This window comes from Vulpes lagopus, chromosome 5 (genome assembly GCF_018345385.1).
Source record: "Vulpes lagopus strain Blue_001 chromosome 5, ASM1834538v1, whole genome shotgun sequence".
NCBI classification, from domain to species: Eukaryota; Metazoa; Chordata; class Mammalia; order Carnivora; family Canidae; genus Vulpes; species Vulpes lagopus.
Window position 1 is genome coordinate 76,408,208 of NC_054828.1, and position 18,366 is coordinate 76,426,573.

General features: G+C 36.5%; 1 protein-coding gene across 2 annotated transcripts in view; it reads left to right on the forward strand.

Moving 5' to 3' along the window:
• Positions 1-18,366, forward strand: part of FMO5 (flavin containing dimethylaniline monoxygenase 5) — a 31,871-nt gene that overhangs the window by 8,590 nt on the left and 4,915 nt on the right. For both annotated transcript variants that reach the window (XM_041756148.1, XM_041756149.1), the window contains exons 3-7: positions 5,974-6,162; positions 8,786-8,948; positions 9,724-9,866; positions 13,399-13,598; positions 16,908-17,260. In XM_041756148.1, coding sequence (XP_041612082.1) covers positions 5,974-6,162; positions 8,786-8,948; positions 9,724-9,866; positions 13,399-13,598; positions 16,908-17,260 — 1,048 coding nt within the window. The remainder of the gene's footprint in view (positions 1-5,973; positions 6,163-8,785; positions 8,949-9,723; positions 9,867-13,398; positions 13,599-16,907; positions 17,261-18,366) is intronic.

The window sequence follows — 18,366 nt, forward strand, 5'->3', positions numbered from 1 at the left end:
TTTGCTGTGTCAGTACTGTGAAAAAGAATATAAATATATGAGTTTTGCTACAGGGCTAAAATCTGTGATTCATTTAGCTCTGTGACTCCAACAGACCTGCTCTACAAAGTGTGGTTCTACTCCTTATACTCAACTTTGAACCTCTGGAAGGCAAGGACAAACTAAATAGTGTTTTTATTACAGAATGACTTTAGAAATATCTGTTGAATAAATGAATGAAATAAATTTCAGAAGGTAGGAACATATCTACCCTTACCCCCATAAACATCTTAGTTCCAAAATGAGCCTGCCACTCATTCATTTTAATTTCTTTAAGAAATGTGTTATGTGCAAATATGTTTAAATAAACTTTTAATTTCAGAACAGTTTTAGACTTACAGAATTATTAGGAAGATAGTACAGAATCCCAAAATACATGACACCCAGTTTTCCCTCTCAACGTTTTTTATTAATATGATACATTTGTCATAATTAATGAACCAATACTAATAGTTATTAGCTAGAGGTCCATATTCTATTCACGTTTGCTCAATTATTTTCTGATGGCCCTTTCTGTATCAGGATCCCATCCAGGATACCACATTACATTCAGTTGTCATGTCTCCTTGTGACTATGACAATTTCTCAGACTTTCCTTGTTTTTGATGACCTTGACAGTTTTAAGGATTATTAATTATTTTATAGAATGTCCCTCAGTTGGGATTTGTCTGATGTTTTTATCATGGTTAGACTGGGGTTATGGATTTGGGGGCAGAAGACCATAGAGATACAGTGCCATTCTCATCATATCATATCAGTAGTACTATAAATATGACTTTTCACTATTGATATTAACCTCGATGACCTGGCTTGAGACGGTTTTTGTCAGGTTTTACCACTGTAAAGTCACTCTTCATTTTCCCCCCCTTGTTATACTGTACTCTTTGAAAGTCACTATGCGCAATACATACTTAAGGTCAAAGTTGGCTTTTCTAGGCCTTTTGTCTTTCCATATAAACTTTAGAATCAAGTTGATAATAGCTAAAAACATGTTGGGAAGAACTGACATCTTAATAATGTTGATTCCTTCTACCTATAAGCACAGAATCTCTTTCTATTTATTTAGATCCTTGATTTTTTTCGTCTGTGTTTTATAGTTTCTGCATATAAGTCCTATACATATTTTATTAGATTTATATGCATAAATATTTCCTTTTGGGGGTATATTGTAAATGGTATTTAAAAAATTTTAAATCTAATTGTTCATTTCTGGTATATAGGAAAGCAATTAACTTTCCTTAGTTAAAGGAAAAGATACCTTAACTTTGTATCTTGCAACCCTGCTATACTTGCTTATTAGTTCCAGGTTGTTGTTGTTGTTTTAAATTCTTTGGGATTTTCTACATAAACGTGTCATCTGTGACTAAAAATAATTTTATTTCTCCATCCCAATCTGTATACTTTTATTTCCTTTCCTTTTGGGGAGGGCTTTAATGCCACTTTACTAGTTAGCTTGTTTTTATTTAAATTTCAGTCAGTTAACATACAGTGTAATATTTTAGGTATACAATATAGTGATTCAACACTTCCATAAAACACAGTGCTCATCACAACAAATGCACTCCTATCCCCAATACCTATTTCACCTATTCTCCTACCCACCTCCCCTTTTGGTAACCATCAGTTACCAAACCATTAGTTTGTTCTCTATAGTTAAGAGTCTGTCTCTCTTTTTTTTTCTTTGCTCATTTGTTTTGTTCCTTAAATTCCATGTATAAATAAAATTACATGGTATTTGTCTTTCTCTGACTGATTTATTTGCTTAGAACTAGAGTTCTATCCATGTTGTTGCAAATAGCAAGATTTTGTTCTTTTTTATGGCTGAGTAATATTCTAATATTCCATTGTATGTATATATACCACATCTTCTTTATCCGTTCATCAGTTGATGGACACTTGCATAGTTTGGCTATTGTAGACAATGCTGCTATAAACATTGGGGTGCATGTATCTCTTTGAATTAGTATTTTTGTATTCGGGTAAAAACCTAGTAGTGCAATTGATGGGTCATAGGGTAGTTCTATTTTTAACTTTTTGAGGAGCCTCCATACTATTTTCCCCAAATAGCCAAAACAACCTTGAAAAAGCAAAGCACAGCTGGAGGCATCACAATTCCAGACTTCAAGTTATATTACAAAGCTGTAGTAATCAAAACAGTATAGTCCTGGCACAAAAATAAACATATAGATCAATAGAACAGAATAGAAAACCCACCAAGAAACCCACAACTCTATGGCCAATTAGTCTTTGACAAGGTAGGAAAGGATATCCAAAGGGAAAAAAGTCTCTTTAACAAATGGTGTTGGGGAAATTGGACAGCAACATGCAAAAGAATGAAACTGGACCACTTTCTTACATTAGACATAAAAATAAATTCAGAATGGATGAAAGACCTAAACGTGAAACATGAAACAATAAAAATCCTAGAGGAGAACACAAGCAGCAACATATTTTACAATGGCCATAGCAACTTCTTTCTAGATATGTCTCCTAAAGCAAGGAAACAAAAGCAAAAATAAACTATGAGAACTTCATCAAAATAATAAAGCTTCTGTTCAGCAAAGGAAACAATCAACAAAATAAAAAGCAGCCTACAGAATGGGAGAAGATATTTGCAAATGACATATCTGATAAAGGAGGAGTATCCAAAAATCTATAAAGAACTTATTAAACTCAACACCCAAATCAAATAAACCAATTAAAAAGTGGGCTGGAGACACAAATAGACATTTTTCCAAAGAAGACCTACATATGGTCAACAGACACATGAAAAGATGCTCAACATCACTGATCATCAAGGAAATACAAATCAAAACTACAATGAGATATCACCTCACACCTATCAGAATGACTAAAACAACAACACAAGAAATAATAGATATTGGTGAAGATGTGGAGAAGATATTGGTGAAGATGTGGAGAAAGGGGAACCCTCTTGCTTTGTTGGAAATGCAATCTGGTACAGCCACTATTCCTTTTCTTGTCTTATTATACCAACTAAGATTTCTACACGTTGAACAGGAATGGTGAGAGAGGACATCTTTGTCTTGTTCCTAATTTTAAGGGAAAAGTTGTCCATTTTATCACTATTAAGTTATGATGTTTAGCTGTAGGTATTTTGTAGATTTTTAAAATCAAATTGAAGAAATTTTTCTCTAAGTTTGCTAGAGAGAAGGAGAGCATATGTATGGTGAGGAGGGGCAGGAGAGGGAGAGAAAGGATCTCAAGAAGACTCCTCATTTTAAATCATGAATGGGTGTTCTATAAACAACATTTCAACAAAAACAAAAGAAAAATACTACCTCCTTAATAAATGAACTTGTTTTTCCTATTTTCAAGTTCTATTGACTTAAAATTTAAAAAATGTAAGCAGAACCAGCTGACAGAATAGAGGTTATACAACATATAAGTATATAAACATGGGTGAACATAGGTAGTATACAATTGCCCCATGCAGACATATTTTATATATTTGGTAATGAGAATGTGAATTTAACTTTGTAATACTACTTTTTTTATGAGAAGTTATATGTCTTTTTCAGTGTTCCTACATAGATTTGAAAATTATAGTTTAGGTATCTCCAAATTCATTTTCCATAGTTAAGTCATTAATTCATTTCAAAGCATTTATTGAACACCCAATATATATGAGGTACTATACAGATGGTAGAGACACAGAGAAGAATAAGATATATATCCTATCTTCGGGTACCTCACAGTCATAATACAGTGTTAGGTTTAAGTTGCCTTTGAGAGCTTGAATATGAATGGGACATCTGACTCTGTGGGGAAAAACAGGTAAGTCTTCTCCAAAGAAGTGCCATTTGATGTGATTCTGGAATGATAGATAGGGATTTTTCTAATGAAGAAACAATAATATGTACTTTTAAAGTTTAAAGTTGTGAAGGAGCCACCCACTTGAACCCCTATCCCCAGACCCGACTTTAGTTACCAGTCACAAACTCAGGTTGTAACTTGTACTTCTGACTAACCAGCTATAAATCAGAGGTTCCCACAGCACCCTCCTTGGGTTTGATTAATTTGCTAGAGTGGCTCACGGCACTCAGAAAAACCCATTTACTCACTAGATTACCAGTTTATTATAAAAGGATGTAACTCACAGCAGCCAAATGGAAGAAATGCATACATAGGACAAGGTATGGGGACAGGGGACAAAGCTTCTGTGCTCTTTCGGAGTGCCCTACTTTCTTCATATCTCCTCAGCTTTACCAACCTGGAAGTTCCTTGAACTACATGTTTTCCAGTTTTTATCAAGGCTTCGTTTTGTAGGCATGGTTGATGACATTATTAAATCATGGCCTTGACAGTTTATTCAACTTCCAGCCTCTCTCTCCTCCCCAAAGTTCGGGGTGGGGTAACTGAAAGTTCCAGCCCTCTAATCACTTGGTTGGCTCCTTTTTTTTTTTTTTTTTTTTTTTGAGATAGAGCATATGTATGGTGAGGAGCCACAGAAGGAGAGGGAGGGAAAGAATCTCAAGTGGACTCCCCACTCAGTTGGAGTCCAGTGCGGGACTCAGTCTCACAACCCTGAGATTATGACCTGAGCCAAAAATCAAGAGTTGCATACTTAACTGACTGAGCCACTCAGGTGCCCCTTGGTTGGCTCCTTTGGCAATCAGTCCCTAACCTTAAATGGTTTCCTAAAGTCACCTCATTAACACAACAAAAGACATCTTTATCATTCTTAACACGTAGGAAACTCCAAGGGTTTGGGGAGCTAAGAGTCAGGAACTACAGGCAAGTCCACAAAAATATGCAAAATGTATACAAAGACCAAATACATAGGAGAGATACATTTTGGCTGTCTGAATGATCAAACATATATTTCTTATAAGTCACAATATCACAGGCATTTAGCTTATTTCTTTTCTATAAATAATGCAGTCTTTAATAGCATTTAACATAACTTTGTCTACTATGCTGAATTTTTCTTAAAAAGGCTGAATAAATTTCAGGGGTTTTCATATACTTGCGACATTGCTCTCCAGAAAAACAGGTAAGTCTTCTCCAAAGAAGTGCCATTTGATGTGATTCTGGAATGATAGATAGGGATTTTTCTAATGAAGAAACAATAATATGTACTTTTAAAGTTTAAAGTTGTGAAGGAGCCACCCACTTGAACCCCTATCCCCAGACCCTACACTAACTACACTCTCCAGCATACATTCCCATTTCATAAGTTTCTGTTTGTCCTAACACCGACTAACAGTCTTTTAAATGAGTAAAAATGAGGTGACACGGCAACGTATGCTGGAGAAAATAGGAGTTAGTATAATGTTTCCTGGAGAGCAGCCTCACCAGTGTATGATGAACCTTGAAACTCACCAAGGTGTTGAAATATATAAAATATTTGTAAGACTATTATTCAGATGAGCAGATCTCACTTGGAATCTTATGTCATTGCAATTAAGTGACTACTGAGACTGAACATCTGCTATGGTTTCTTTGTTCACATGTTTAGAACTTCAGCTGGGATAAATGGAATTTCTGGGGGCTGGCTGCACATCTCTGTATCTCAAACATGCTCTTCATTTGTCTGACTTGGGCTTACAGAATGGTAGCTTAAGGTGGTTGGACTTCTTACATAGCTGCTGATTTCTACCAGATTAAGCTAAGAGACAGAGGGCAGAAGCCGTAAGACTACTTAGGACTCTCTTGAAAGCTATTTGGTATCATTCCAACTACATGCTGTTGGTCAAAACCAAGTCACAAAGACAACTCAGATTCAAGGGGAAGAGACTACACAAGGGCACAAATATTGGGAGATGTGGAGGGATGTGTGTGTGTGTGTGTGTGTGTATAACTTTTTTAAATTGGTATTTCTTTCAGAAAAGTTTTTCAAATGTTTATTGACTGTTTATAAACTGTGAAGTTAATTCTCAGGTTGCTATGTATGCTTCTTATTTAATGCAGGAAAATCCTGAAGAAGGAAGGGCCAGTATTTACAAATCAGTGATCATCAACACATCTAAGGAGATGATGTGCTTCAGTGACTATCCCATCCCAGATCATTATCCCAACTTCATGCATAACTCCCAGGTCCTCGAATATTTTAGGATGTATGCGAAAGAATTTGATCTTCTAAAGTATATTCAATTGAAGGTAGGGAATATTGTGGGTGTCTTTGTGTTCAAAGTTGTTTGTCAAATAAATGAATAATATGGCTTCATTGACCGGGGCTTACATGTAAAGAGTGATTTAATATGCCCATGTATCTATCCTATCCAGACAAAGACTCCATTTTTTTGTCTTCTGTGTGCCTGAAATATATTCATGGAAAGGTCCATTTTCTTTTCTTTTCTTTTTTTTTAAGATTTATCTATTTATTCATGATAGACACAGACTGAGAGAGAGAGGCAGAGACATAGGCAGGCTCCTCGCAGGGAGTCTGATGTGGGACTCGATCCCACATCGTGGGATCAGACCTGAACCGAAGGCAGGCGCTCAACCGCTGAGCCACCCAGGTGTCCCAAGGTCCATTTTCTATATTTTAGCTACAGATCCTAGAAGCCACCCACCAGAATATTTTCATTCCTTCACTTTATACTATACTATACTATACTATACTATACTATACTATACTATCCGATTGCAATAAAATAAATGAGGGGAAATGTTTTCCCAGTTAGAGAGGGTAATTGACAGGTATGGGAACTTTTTATTTTTTATTTTTATTGGAGTTCAATTTGCCAACATATAGCATAACACCCAGTGCTCATCCCATCAAGTGCCCCCCTCAGTGCCCATCACCCAGTCACATGCACGCCCTGCCCACCTCCCTTTCCACTACCCCTTGTTCGTTTCCCAGAGTTAGGAGTCTCTCATGTTCTGTCTCCCTCTCTGATATTTCCCACTCATTTTTTTCTCCTTTCCTCTTTATTCCCTTTCACTATTTTATGTTCTCATTCATTTGGGGTATGGGAACTTAAAACTTCTGAATCCACCACAAGCTGTGGTGCTTTTTGAAGTACTTGCCAATGCATTATTTTTATGTGATAATAACCCAGTGAGGTAGTTATTGGGAAGTTATTTAGGAAGCCAAGAAGTCAAGTCTTGTGTAGGGGGAAGAACATTGAATTGGGGAACAAAAACTTGAGTTCTAGTCTTTGCTCTATGACTAATCAACTTGTGATTTCAGATAAGTAAATTCCTCAACTTTGATGACTCTTGTTTTCTTGTTTGTAAAACAAGATGATTATATTAGATCACTCCAATGCTTTCTTTATGTTGTTAAGTCTTCCATAATTTTCCATCATCTTTAACCATGGCCATAGAAGAACAGGTATTTCTGACAGCTGGCAAAAAAGCCTAAATATTCCACCCTTTTTTCCCCTTGTGATGAGAACTATTAGGATTTCTTAACAATTTTCAAATATACCATGCAGTAGTATTATCTATAGTCATCGTGTTGTATATTATTGTATCCCCAATACCTATTTATCTTATAACAGGAATTTTGTACCTCTTGACTACCTTCATCCAATTCCCCACCCCCACCTCCCTTCTACCTTCTGATCATTCTGCTAAATCATGTTTTTTTCTGTTTAACAATGATAATAAATTGGTAATATCTAGTAACAACTTCCAAAGTAAGTAATTTATAGCTCAGTGACTTCCTTTTATTTGTTTAAACACATTTAACAAGTTTGTTACCACACTAGTCAATGGAGATATAAAAACAAAAGAAGCCGACTTCATAGCATGGTTAGGAGATATAAAAATAAAGAAAATATTTTTCATAAATTTAACCAAAAAAAGTAAAGAGTCACAGGGTAATAAATGCCCAGTGATTTATATATTGTTAGCTCAGAAGAAGGGTGCTTAACTCATCAGGGCATGAGACAATAGGCCCAAGGGAAGTTTTCTTAGAGGAGATAATATATAAGCTAAATGTTGAAAGGTAAGTAGGAATCTGCCAAATGAAGAAGGAATAAAAGATGATCCACACAGAGACATGAACCTGTGTAAAAGCAAGAACATTATGGAGAAGAACTGTAAATACTGCAGGATGACTAGTGTATACAGAAGTGGTATCTCTGAATCCACCAAGACATTATAGTCAGAGACCCTAGAACTACATAGGAACATATTCCTAATGTTTCCTTAGGCTGGACAGAATAATGCATTTTTTAAAACCTAAAAATTATACCACTGATTATCCTATCTTGCAGCCTCTTTCTTTGTAATTACTTGTAAAATGGGCATTAAGGGATCCAAAGAGAGGTTCATTTTCATAAAATATGAGCCACTGGGATGTTTCTATACTCTAAGAGAAAGAGTCCTATGATTCAGTCACAAGTTTAAGACTGGACAGTGAGAACAGAACTTGAGGTAAGAAGATGTCCAGGGGTCAGGAGAGGAATAGGCATTTAGTGCATGGAAGGTCTTAGAAGCACAGAAGTTCAAGTTCTGTTCAAGTGTCACATGATATCTTAGGGCATGGTCTAAGAGAACTAGTAGTTTGCACACTTCTAAAAGCAGAGGAGAGTGCAATGTTAACCTGCCAACTATTTTATTTAGCCTACTTCATAGGAGTTTTCCCACTCTGACCACAGCCCAGACCAAAAAGTTCTTATGTGTGGAATATGAAAATCAAATATCCCTACATGGGCTCTATTATGTGATATCAGCCTTGTGTAACACTCTGCAAAGAGAGTTATGTCAGGGAAGATGTCCACTGTATTGGCTGTGGTTAGTCTCCTATAGCTATCACTTTTCTTTTCAGACCACTGTGTGCAGTGTGAAGAAGCAGCCTGATTTCTCCACGTCAGGCCAATGGGAGGTAGTTACAGAATCTGAAGGGAAAAAGGAGGTACATGTTTTTGATGGAGTCATGGTTTGCACTGGCCATCACACCAATGCTCACTTACCCTTGGAAAGCTTTCCTGGTGAGTAGCCTACAAGGAAGGAGACCCTTGAACCATGCCTGTGACCTGATCTCTGAGGAATGGGAGGATTGTGGCTTGAGTGACTCCTACCTACAGATAAGGCTAATTCTAATTCTACGTGTTCCTCTGAAAGATGTTGGCATAACTTTGATTACTGCCATTTGGGAAATAGAAATAACATTCATTTTGGAGACAAGAGAACAATTAGAGGGCTCTATCTTTGGTTTCACAACAATCTTAGTTTTTCTAAGGATCAAAAGAAAACATGGAATTGATCCATATTAGGTTGAATAAGGACTTTTTCAGCAATCACGGAAATAAAGATTGAGTTTCTAAGGAAGAAATGAAAACATAAAGAATTTAATTATAGTCTTTGACCTAGATTTTCATTTTGAAAAAAAGCACTCTGTATACTTTAGAGTATATGAAAACATATATACTCCAATTGAAATGGGAGTAGGTATTTAAAGATGAAAAAAACAAAAGATAAAGTATATTTTCTGCAGCAGTGTGGATTTGAGAGTCTACAAGTCCAAAATACAAACAAATCCTGAGGTAAGCAGGCTATTCATGATAAGAAAGTCACAAGGTTCTGCTCTGAGACTGCGAGAAAAGAAAATAGGCAAAAGTATTCAGAAAGGCAAGTGTGCAGTTGAGTAAAAGGAGACTATATGGAGATGTGTGCTTAAACTCTACACACTGCCAGCAAAATGAATGGTTTGACAAATGAGAGCATATAAACCTTGTCCAATAATTATTTTCCCTTCTCTTTCAGGAATTGAGAAATTCAAAGGACAGTACTTCCATAGCCGAGACTATAAGAATCCAGAGATTTTTGCTGGAAAGAGAGTCATTATAATTGGCATTGGGAATTCTGGAGGGGATCTGGCTGTGGAAATTTGCCACACAGCCAAGCAGGTTTGAATCAGTTAATTATTTACTTTGCTTCACCAAGGAAGCTGTATGTGGACCCACCATAGAGTACAGATACCTCCACACATAGCCCATCAGTGCTAATGGCAAACAGGGCTTGGCTCTGTTGCTTCGGTTGGCAACATTACGATGATGATATGACGGAGCCAGTGTTCCCTATTAGATTCCCATCATTCAGTTGACCTCACACTAAATAATCCCAAGGATCCCAATGAGCTGTCTCTTCTGAGTATGCCTCTGACTTTGAAGACCAAGCAGTTGCTTGGTTGAACGCAGCATTCAGAATGCTCCTGTTTAGGCCACCAGAAGTGCCACACTCTTATGTGAAGGAAAGCACACTGGTTTAGTGGAAGACTTTGCACTCATAGGATTTTCCTTTTCACTCCCCAGTTGAAAATAGAAACAGTCTAATCTTTCCAAAGAACATGGATATACGTATGAAAAGCATCCATGCTGTAGCATGCACATGTGCAAGGAGTTTACCCCAGCCTTTACATACAGTTAGGTAATAGAATGACATTCATACTTAAGCAATTTCTATGTCCTAGAGGTTTTTTGTTTTGTTTTGTTTTCTTGCGTCATAGATTTTGAACTGGGAAGAAAATGTCTTCATTATAAATTCCCAGAAAAAGACATGTCATTGTTATATCTTGTTATTCATGTCTTTACTGAATAACTTTATTGGCAATAGGTAAGTGTCTGGTCGTTTTCCAGCAACTTTAATTAAGCTGTGTTCCTTCGCAAATATGTTTTAAATGTTTTTAAATGGGAGTTTAATGCCACAACTTTGTTAAATGATTTACCCAGAAATTCCCATTCAATAGCACTTCTCAGTATTGTCCCCATCTATCACCACAAAAGTAATTTCATATATTACTTCATAAATTAATTCAACAAGTTTCATCAGAAAATAGGTATATAGGGCAGCCCCGGTGGCGCAGCGGTTTAGCGCCGCCTGCAGCCCGGGGTGTGATCCTGGAGACCCAGGATCGAGTCCCACGTCAGGCTCCTTGCATGGAACCTGCTTCTCCCTCTGCCTGTGTCTCTGCGCCTCTCTCTCTGGGTCTCTCATGAATAAATAAATAAAATCTTAAAAAAAAAAGAAAATAGGTATATAAACAAAAAAGGGTAAAAATTTGTATGGGTGTTATGATAAAAGAGTGTGCAAGGTATGTTTACGGTGACCCAAAGCATGAGTCACTGGTTTTAATATCACCTTAATATCTTTAACATTAATATCACTGGCTTATCGAATGGTCAGTTATAAGGAAGCTGGGCCTTCCATGCAGGGAGAACTCTAGATTGCTAAAGAACAAAGCATCCAGGGCAGCCCCGCTGGCGCAGCAGTTTAGTGCTGCCTGCAGCCCAGGGCATGATCCTGGAGACCCTGGATCGAGTCCTACATCAGGCTCTCTGCATGGAGCCTGCTTCTCCCTCTGCCTGTGTCTCTGCCTCTCTCTCTGTGTCTCTATGAATAAATAAATAAAACCTTAAAAAAAAAAAAGAACAAAGCATCCAGAGTAGGTGGAGATATGTGGCTGTGTCTGAGAAAGCCTGGGGACAACACACAGCACAACCATGTCTGCATGGCAGGGGCAACACCAGCACACCACTAATGCAAGCCAAAGAAACACAATTGCCAGGTTCTAACTTTTTGCTTTATATATTAAATTGTATTTATTAGAAGTTATTTGTAGATCAAAAAAATTTTAATGGACCTAAAAGTTTCAGCATATCAGGGAAGTTTTGGTATAATAAGTTTTGTGGTATAATGCTTTTGTAAAGTTCTAGAAGACATACGTTTCTTATAAAACAATCTTCCTTACATTTTTTTCTTATAAATCTGGATTTGTAAATACAGTGTTTGCTTAAAATCAGGAACAGATGGAAAACTGAATTGAGAAGTATGATGATAGCCATTAAGCATTTATTGAATGTTTACTATATGCTCCACCCTTTGCAAAAACACTATTTAATTCTCACAACAGCCTTGTGATGTATTATTGTCACTACTTTATACATAGGGAATCTTTTAATTGAGACTCTGAGCATTTATATTATTCACATATTTATATAACAGAAGTTATACAGACTGCACACAAAGCTGTGTGTTCCTGAGACCAGGCATGCTCTTTCAACTGTGACATGTAAAACAGCTTAATCATCAAAGTATATACGGTTACCATCAGTGAGAATGTATGAATGAAGTACATTATTATCCCTCTGTAGACTGATCACTTTTTTATATGAGAGCTTACGCAAAAGACTATAAAGCAGGTGTTATACCTTACAATCCTGGAAACTGTATCCTGAGAGTTTTGAATGGAAAGGGACACTTTCACCAGGTAGTTGAATGTCAAAACTTTATCAGCTCTGAACGTGGACTTTAGCCAGCAGAGGACACATAAAGACTGATCAGTTTCCTGTAGTTTTAGTAGTGATCTGCAGTTTTTCCATTAAATAATCAATGAAACATTTCTTCAAGCACAAGCTTTGGGGTTGTCAGACCTGGGTTGGAAATTCAACTCTGCCACATACTAACTGTATGATCTCAGGCAAGTTATTCATCGTCTTCATGCCTATCATTGTTAAATGAGGATAATAATATCTACTTTAAGAGGTTGTTACATTGATTAAATAAGAATATAGATAAAGGACCTGGCATAGTGACTTGCAGGCCACAATTCTCAATCAATGGAAGTAATGATGATGATGTGTTGGGGAGACTAAAAGACATGTATGCTGTACCTCCCACCCTGGAGGAAGCACATTTGCAGGACAGAAATAAGAGTGTAAAAAGTTTAATAGCAATATAAATGATAAATAGTGGGGTTTTTTAGGTAATGCAAATAATGTCAAAAGCAAAAAAGACTAAGGGTTTTAGATTAAATGATGTCCAGTTGCTTTCCACTCTACTGCTTCTTGATTTTAAATAAGTTGGACAAGTGGTAAATGCTAGAGAAGCTCAGAGGATGGAGAGAAAATTGTCATGTAAAACAGTCAGTGGTGTCTTATGGAGGAGGCACACTTGATCTGATCTTAAAAAGGCTTTGGAGGGATCCCTGGGTGGCGCAGCGGTTTGGCGCCTGCCTTTGGCCCAGGGCGTGATCCTGGAGACCCGGGATCGAATCCCACATCGGGCTCCCGGTGCATGGAGCCCGCTTCTCCCTCTGCCTGTGTCTCTGCCTCTCTCTCTCTCTCTGTGACTATAATAAATTAAAAAAAAAACATTAAAAAAAAAAGGCTTTGGAGAATTAAGAGATTAGGTGACTTTTCAAGGAGGCATAATGACATTAAACAAATGCAGTGGTGGTTCAGAGAAAGATTCTTGGTTAGTGAATGTACTAATTTAATTGTATACTTAGTGTTTCAAAAGGAAAATTGCAAGAAATTAAAAAAAGATTGTGCAGGGACTAAAAAGATGGAGTTTGAACTTAATCTTGAAGGGAGTGCGGTGCTATTAAAGGATCATGAGCAGAGGATGGCAAAAGCAAATAATTTTTTTCCCATGCCCCAGGTTTTCCTCAGCACCAGGAGAGGGGCTTGGATCCTCAATCGTGTAGCAGACTATGGATATCCTTTTGATGTGTTACTCTCTTCTCGATTTAATTATTTTCTTTCGAAGATTTGTGGTCAATCATTAATAAACAATTTTTTGGAGAAAAAGATGAACCAAAGGTTCGACCATGAAATGTTTGGTCTAAAGCCTAAACACAGGTATGTTGCCACGATGGTAGCAGGGCAGTGATAGCCAAGGCACAAGAATAAGGACTGTTCACACAGGCTAACAGTATAGCTACTTCTATCCGTACATTAAGAAAATCCACAGATCTGAGATCAGATTTCTACCTTGCCCCTTTAGAAGTCCAGGATCTACTGATCTGTAATCTTCAACCTATGATTCTCCTTGGCATTATTCATTTTATCATTGTCTCAGATACAAGCTCTTTTTACATGATACCCAGTAACAACAACAAAATGGTAGATGATGGCTGTGTATCATTCATTCATTCATTCATTCATCCAACAGTGAGCACCTGTTATGAGCCAAGTATAATTCTCATTCTGTGCATGAGAATAGAGACTAAAGACCTAATAGTAATACTAATACAAATAATAACACCTTACTTTTCTGAGTACTTAATATAAGCACATGGGTAAATGAGTTACATATATGAACTCATTTAGTCCTCACAACAACTCTAAGGTTAGTACTCTTTTTTATTTTTTTTTTATTTTTTTTTTAGTACTCTTTTTTAATCTTCATTTTGCAGATATAAAAACTGACAGAAAAATTAATTTGTCACACAAGAAATAAATGTCAGACTCGAGAAATGGATCTTACCTTAAATACTCTAAGGAGAAGACAGGCAATAGAATATGATAAATACATGGAGTGCTATGGGGGTATGAAGTGGCAGTCCTCACATAGTCAAGGAGGTAGACTGTGAAAGCATTTCTAGAGGCTGATTTTAAATGCTTTTTCCCAACTTTTTTTTTTTAATGTTTAGATTTACTTACTACAAAACAGTAAGTACAGAGTGCCTATATACCTTTTACTTAGATTCACCTATCAATAGTTTGCTATGTTTGTTTTCTCTTTCTCCCTCTCTCTGAAGATAGATAAATCCCTGTATATTCAGCATCCATCGATCCACAGATACATACATACATATTTTTTCCTGAACCATTTGAGAGTAAGTCACAGTCACTTAGACACTTTACCCTACATTCTTCAACATATATTGCCTAAGAAGTAGGGCATTCCCCCACATAAACATAACATAGTGACCACACAGGAAATTCAGCATTGATAAAATACTATTATCTAATAATTGACATATTCAAATTTCCCAAATTGTCCCAAAAGTATCATGTACAGCTCTTTTATTTTTAAATCTGGAATCCTTTCAGGTATTATCCCATGGCATTTAATGGTCATGTCTCTTTAATCTCTCTTCTTCTGAAATAATTCACCATTTTTTTGACATACACTTTTTTAAGAAGAATTGAGCCAATTGTTTTATAGAAAAGCTCTAAGCTTGGACTTGCATAGTTGTTGTACCTTTACTGTATTCAGGTTAAACATTCTGGCACAAATTCTCATAGGCTACATTGTGCCTTCTTTGTGGATCATGCCAGCATTCATATGATATCAGTTTATCAGCATTAATGATATTAAATTTGATCACCTGGTTAAGGTGGCACCTACCAGGTTTCTCCTTTGTTTTTTGTTTTTTGTTTTTTTAGATTTTATTTATTTATTTATTCATGAGAGATATGCAGAGAGAGGCAGAGACATAGGCAGAAGGAGAAGCAGGCTCCCTGCAGGGAGCCTGATGTGGGACTTGATCCCAGGACCCCAGAACCATGACCTGAGCCAAAGGCAGATGCCACCCAAGTGCCCCTAGGTTTCTCCTTTGCAAAGACTTTTTTCCTTTGATCAGTGGGGTGATACTTTGAGACTATGCTCCTCAACAATCTTTCACTCATTTATTTCACCCATTTATGGAAACTAGCATTTATAACATTGGTGATTACAAAATTAATTAAGGCTGGAATAATAGGAGCTAGTCAAATAAATAGGATAAGGAAGTAGCATTCTAGTTATAAGTACAAGGTCTTAGAATATGAAAAATACATTTTTCTCTGGAACTTCATGTAGTCTGGTTTGGCTGGACTATAATAAAATGACAAAGATGAAAGAGTGATTGAGTACATCTCTAGCCTCACTGGACAGGTACATTAAAACTTTTGTATACTCTGCTAAATAAAATATGTGGAATGAAGACAGTCCAGAGCCATTAAAAGATTTCAAGCAAGTGAGTGACTAATAATAAATATATTTTTGAAAAATAAACAGATAAATATATTTTGGAACAACCACTCCAAAAATGATGTAGAAGACAGACTGAGGGAGATGGAGCAGCAGGCCCTAAAGACAATTTTAATAGTCTAGATAAGATAGAAAATAGATAAAACTATTCTGGGGATGTTAAGTGGAGAAAGGGAAAAGCCCATGCAACCAGATATTAAGATTCACAGTTTTGTGGCTTGGGCAACTATGTAGATGGTGGTATGGTTTGTGAAAAGCAGTAGTTTGGAGAAAAATATAAAATCATGAGGTCAGAATGGAAACAGAATCTGTATCTAAAAGGTTAGAGTCAAAGCATAACCAAATGCAACAAACCAGTGATAGTAATGCCATGTTCCTGAGGCTAGGCCAGCTCTATCTAAACATGATGGGCTGAGAATTCTCAGAGCCTGTTAACTAAGGGTCCAAAGACCCAGACTGATTTTGAGAAAGGTCCAAGACAACGGAAATCCTATTTTTTTTTTGGCACCCTTATCCTATGCTGTTTCTGGAAAATACTGCTTAACAGACTCAGTGGCTCCCAAGGAAATTCATAGAAAACCATTTTCATGTAAATTCTAAAATCCTAGTCTGTGTAACCTTGGGCAAGCCACTTAACTTCTTTAGGCCTCAATTTCCTCACCTCTAAACCTAGATAATGACACCTGTTCTGCCTCCTTTTTTGGTTTTGTGTGAGACTCAAATGAATGTATATATAATCAATTTATAACTATATACATGTAATTTATTATACAGTTTGGAAAATGATGGTCTAATTCTAGCCCTTGGGTCTTTGAAACTAGAAATGAGACTCAACAGAGTATAGATAGTTCAGTTTTCCAGACTTACTGATATGAGGATAGAAACTATAGGCCTGTAGCCTTATATCACTGAGAATATTACTACTATTCCTTGAGAAACCATATATATACTCTTCAGATAAGACCATTCTTCTTTTACTTCTCCAATGTCTTCTCTTTCACTGCCATCCAGGGCCTAACTTCTGCTCTGAGATCCTGATCTGTGCCAAGCTGGTATATGCTAGACCTTTCCCAAACTTCATGGATAGACCAAGAGAGAAAGAATCTTCATCAAAGTAAAATTTTGTTTACATGTTACTGGTCTCATTTTTCCTTTCTCTCCTATCTCCTTCTTCTGGTCTTTATTCACAGAGCTCTGAGTCAGCATCCAACAGTGAATGATGACCTGCCAAATCGTATAATTTCTGGCTTGGTGAAGGTGAAAGGAAATGTGAAGGAATTCACAGAGACGGCTGCCATATTTGAGGATGGCTCCAGGGAAGACAACATTGATGCCGTTATCTTTGCCACAGGCTATACCTTTGCCTTCCCTTTTCTTGAAGATTCTGTCCCAGTAGTAAAAAACAAGATATCCCTTTATAAAAAGGTCTTCCCTCCTAACCTGGAAAAGCCAACTCTTGCAATCATAGGCTTGATCCAGCCTTTGGGTGCCATTATGCCTATTTCAGAGCTGCAAGGACGCTGGGTCACTCAAGTATTTAAAGGTAGGTGACCATGCAAGTTGACTACCTAACTACCTAGTGGGTATGTTTAATTATGTTCTTGCTTTTAAAATAGCTGAAACAGTGTGTATGACTGTAACACTACCTGTCAAAAAATTAGTACTCAAAAATTATTTTTGAGTGAATGTAAAGTAATAACTTATAACTGTAGACATATATTAGAATCTCCTGGGAAATTGTCCCAAAATAGGTATGCTTTGCCTGGTGGTGTTTATGTAATAAATCTAAGGTGAGGCAGACATAAGATCTCTGAGAAAATATTCCTCCATTGATTTCAATGTGTCAAAAATTAAGACCTAGTTAGAGACTAGTCCAGAATGTTTAAGATCAACCTCTCAAATTCCTACTTTTCCCCTCTTTAAGTTTTGGCAAGGAGAACATGATAAAAAACTTTGGGGTTTGGGATAGTAGGCTTATTATGAGTCAGGAGAATGATATGGCTTCTACAAGGCTTGATTATATCTAGCATCATTAAATAATTATAATGTCCTATAACTTACAATTGTTCCTCTCTAAACTGGTCAGCACTTAACCAAAGACTTTTAATTTATTTTATTTTTTTAATTTAATTTATTTTTTAAATTTAATTTTATTATTTATTTTTTATTTAAAAAATTTTTTTGCCAAAGATATTTTAATAGTGAAACTGGAGTGCATGAAAAGGAGAGAGACAAGATTGATGAAAGAATCTGAAGTACAACTGAAGGAGCCAGAGAGGTTTACCTAGAGAAGATAACATTCAGGGAAGATTGTAGAATTCCCTTCAAATGTTTGAAGAATGTCCCATAGCAAAATAATATTATTTGCTTATCCTTATCATTTCAAATGGTTGAATCAGAATCAAGGAGTGAAACTTAAAGAGTTGCACAAAATCAGCTTAACATTAAAAAGAAACTTGACAACTTTTTTTTTTTTGTCAGCTATTGCCATTTTAAGATGGAATGGGCTGCCTCTGAAATTGTGAAGAATCCAAACAGAATAGGAAAACATTTATCTTAATAGGACTTTTGGTAGAAAATGGGATCAAGAGTTTATTTTTCCATCTTTCTCTCTGTGGTATAAAGCGTCTTTGTTACAAAGAGTACAAA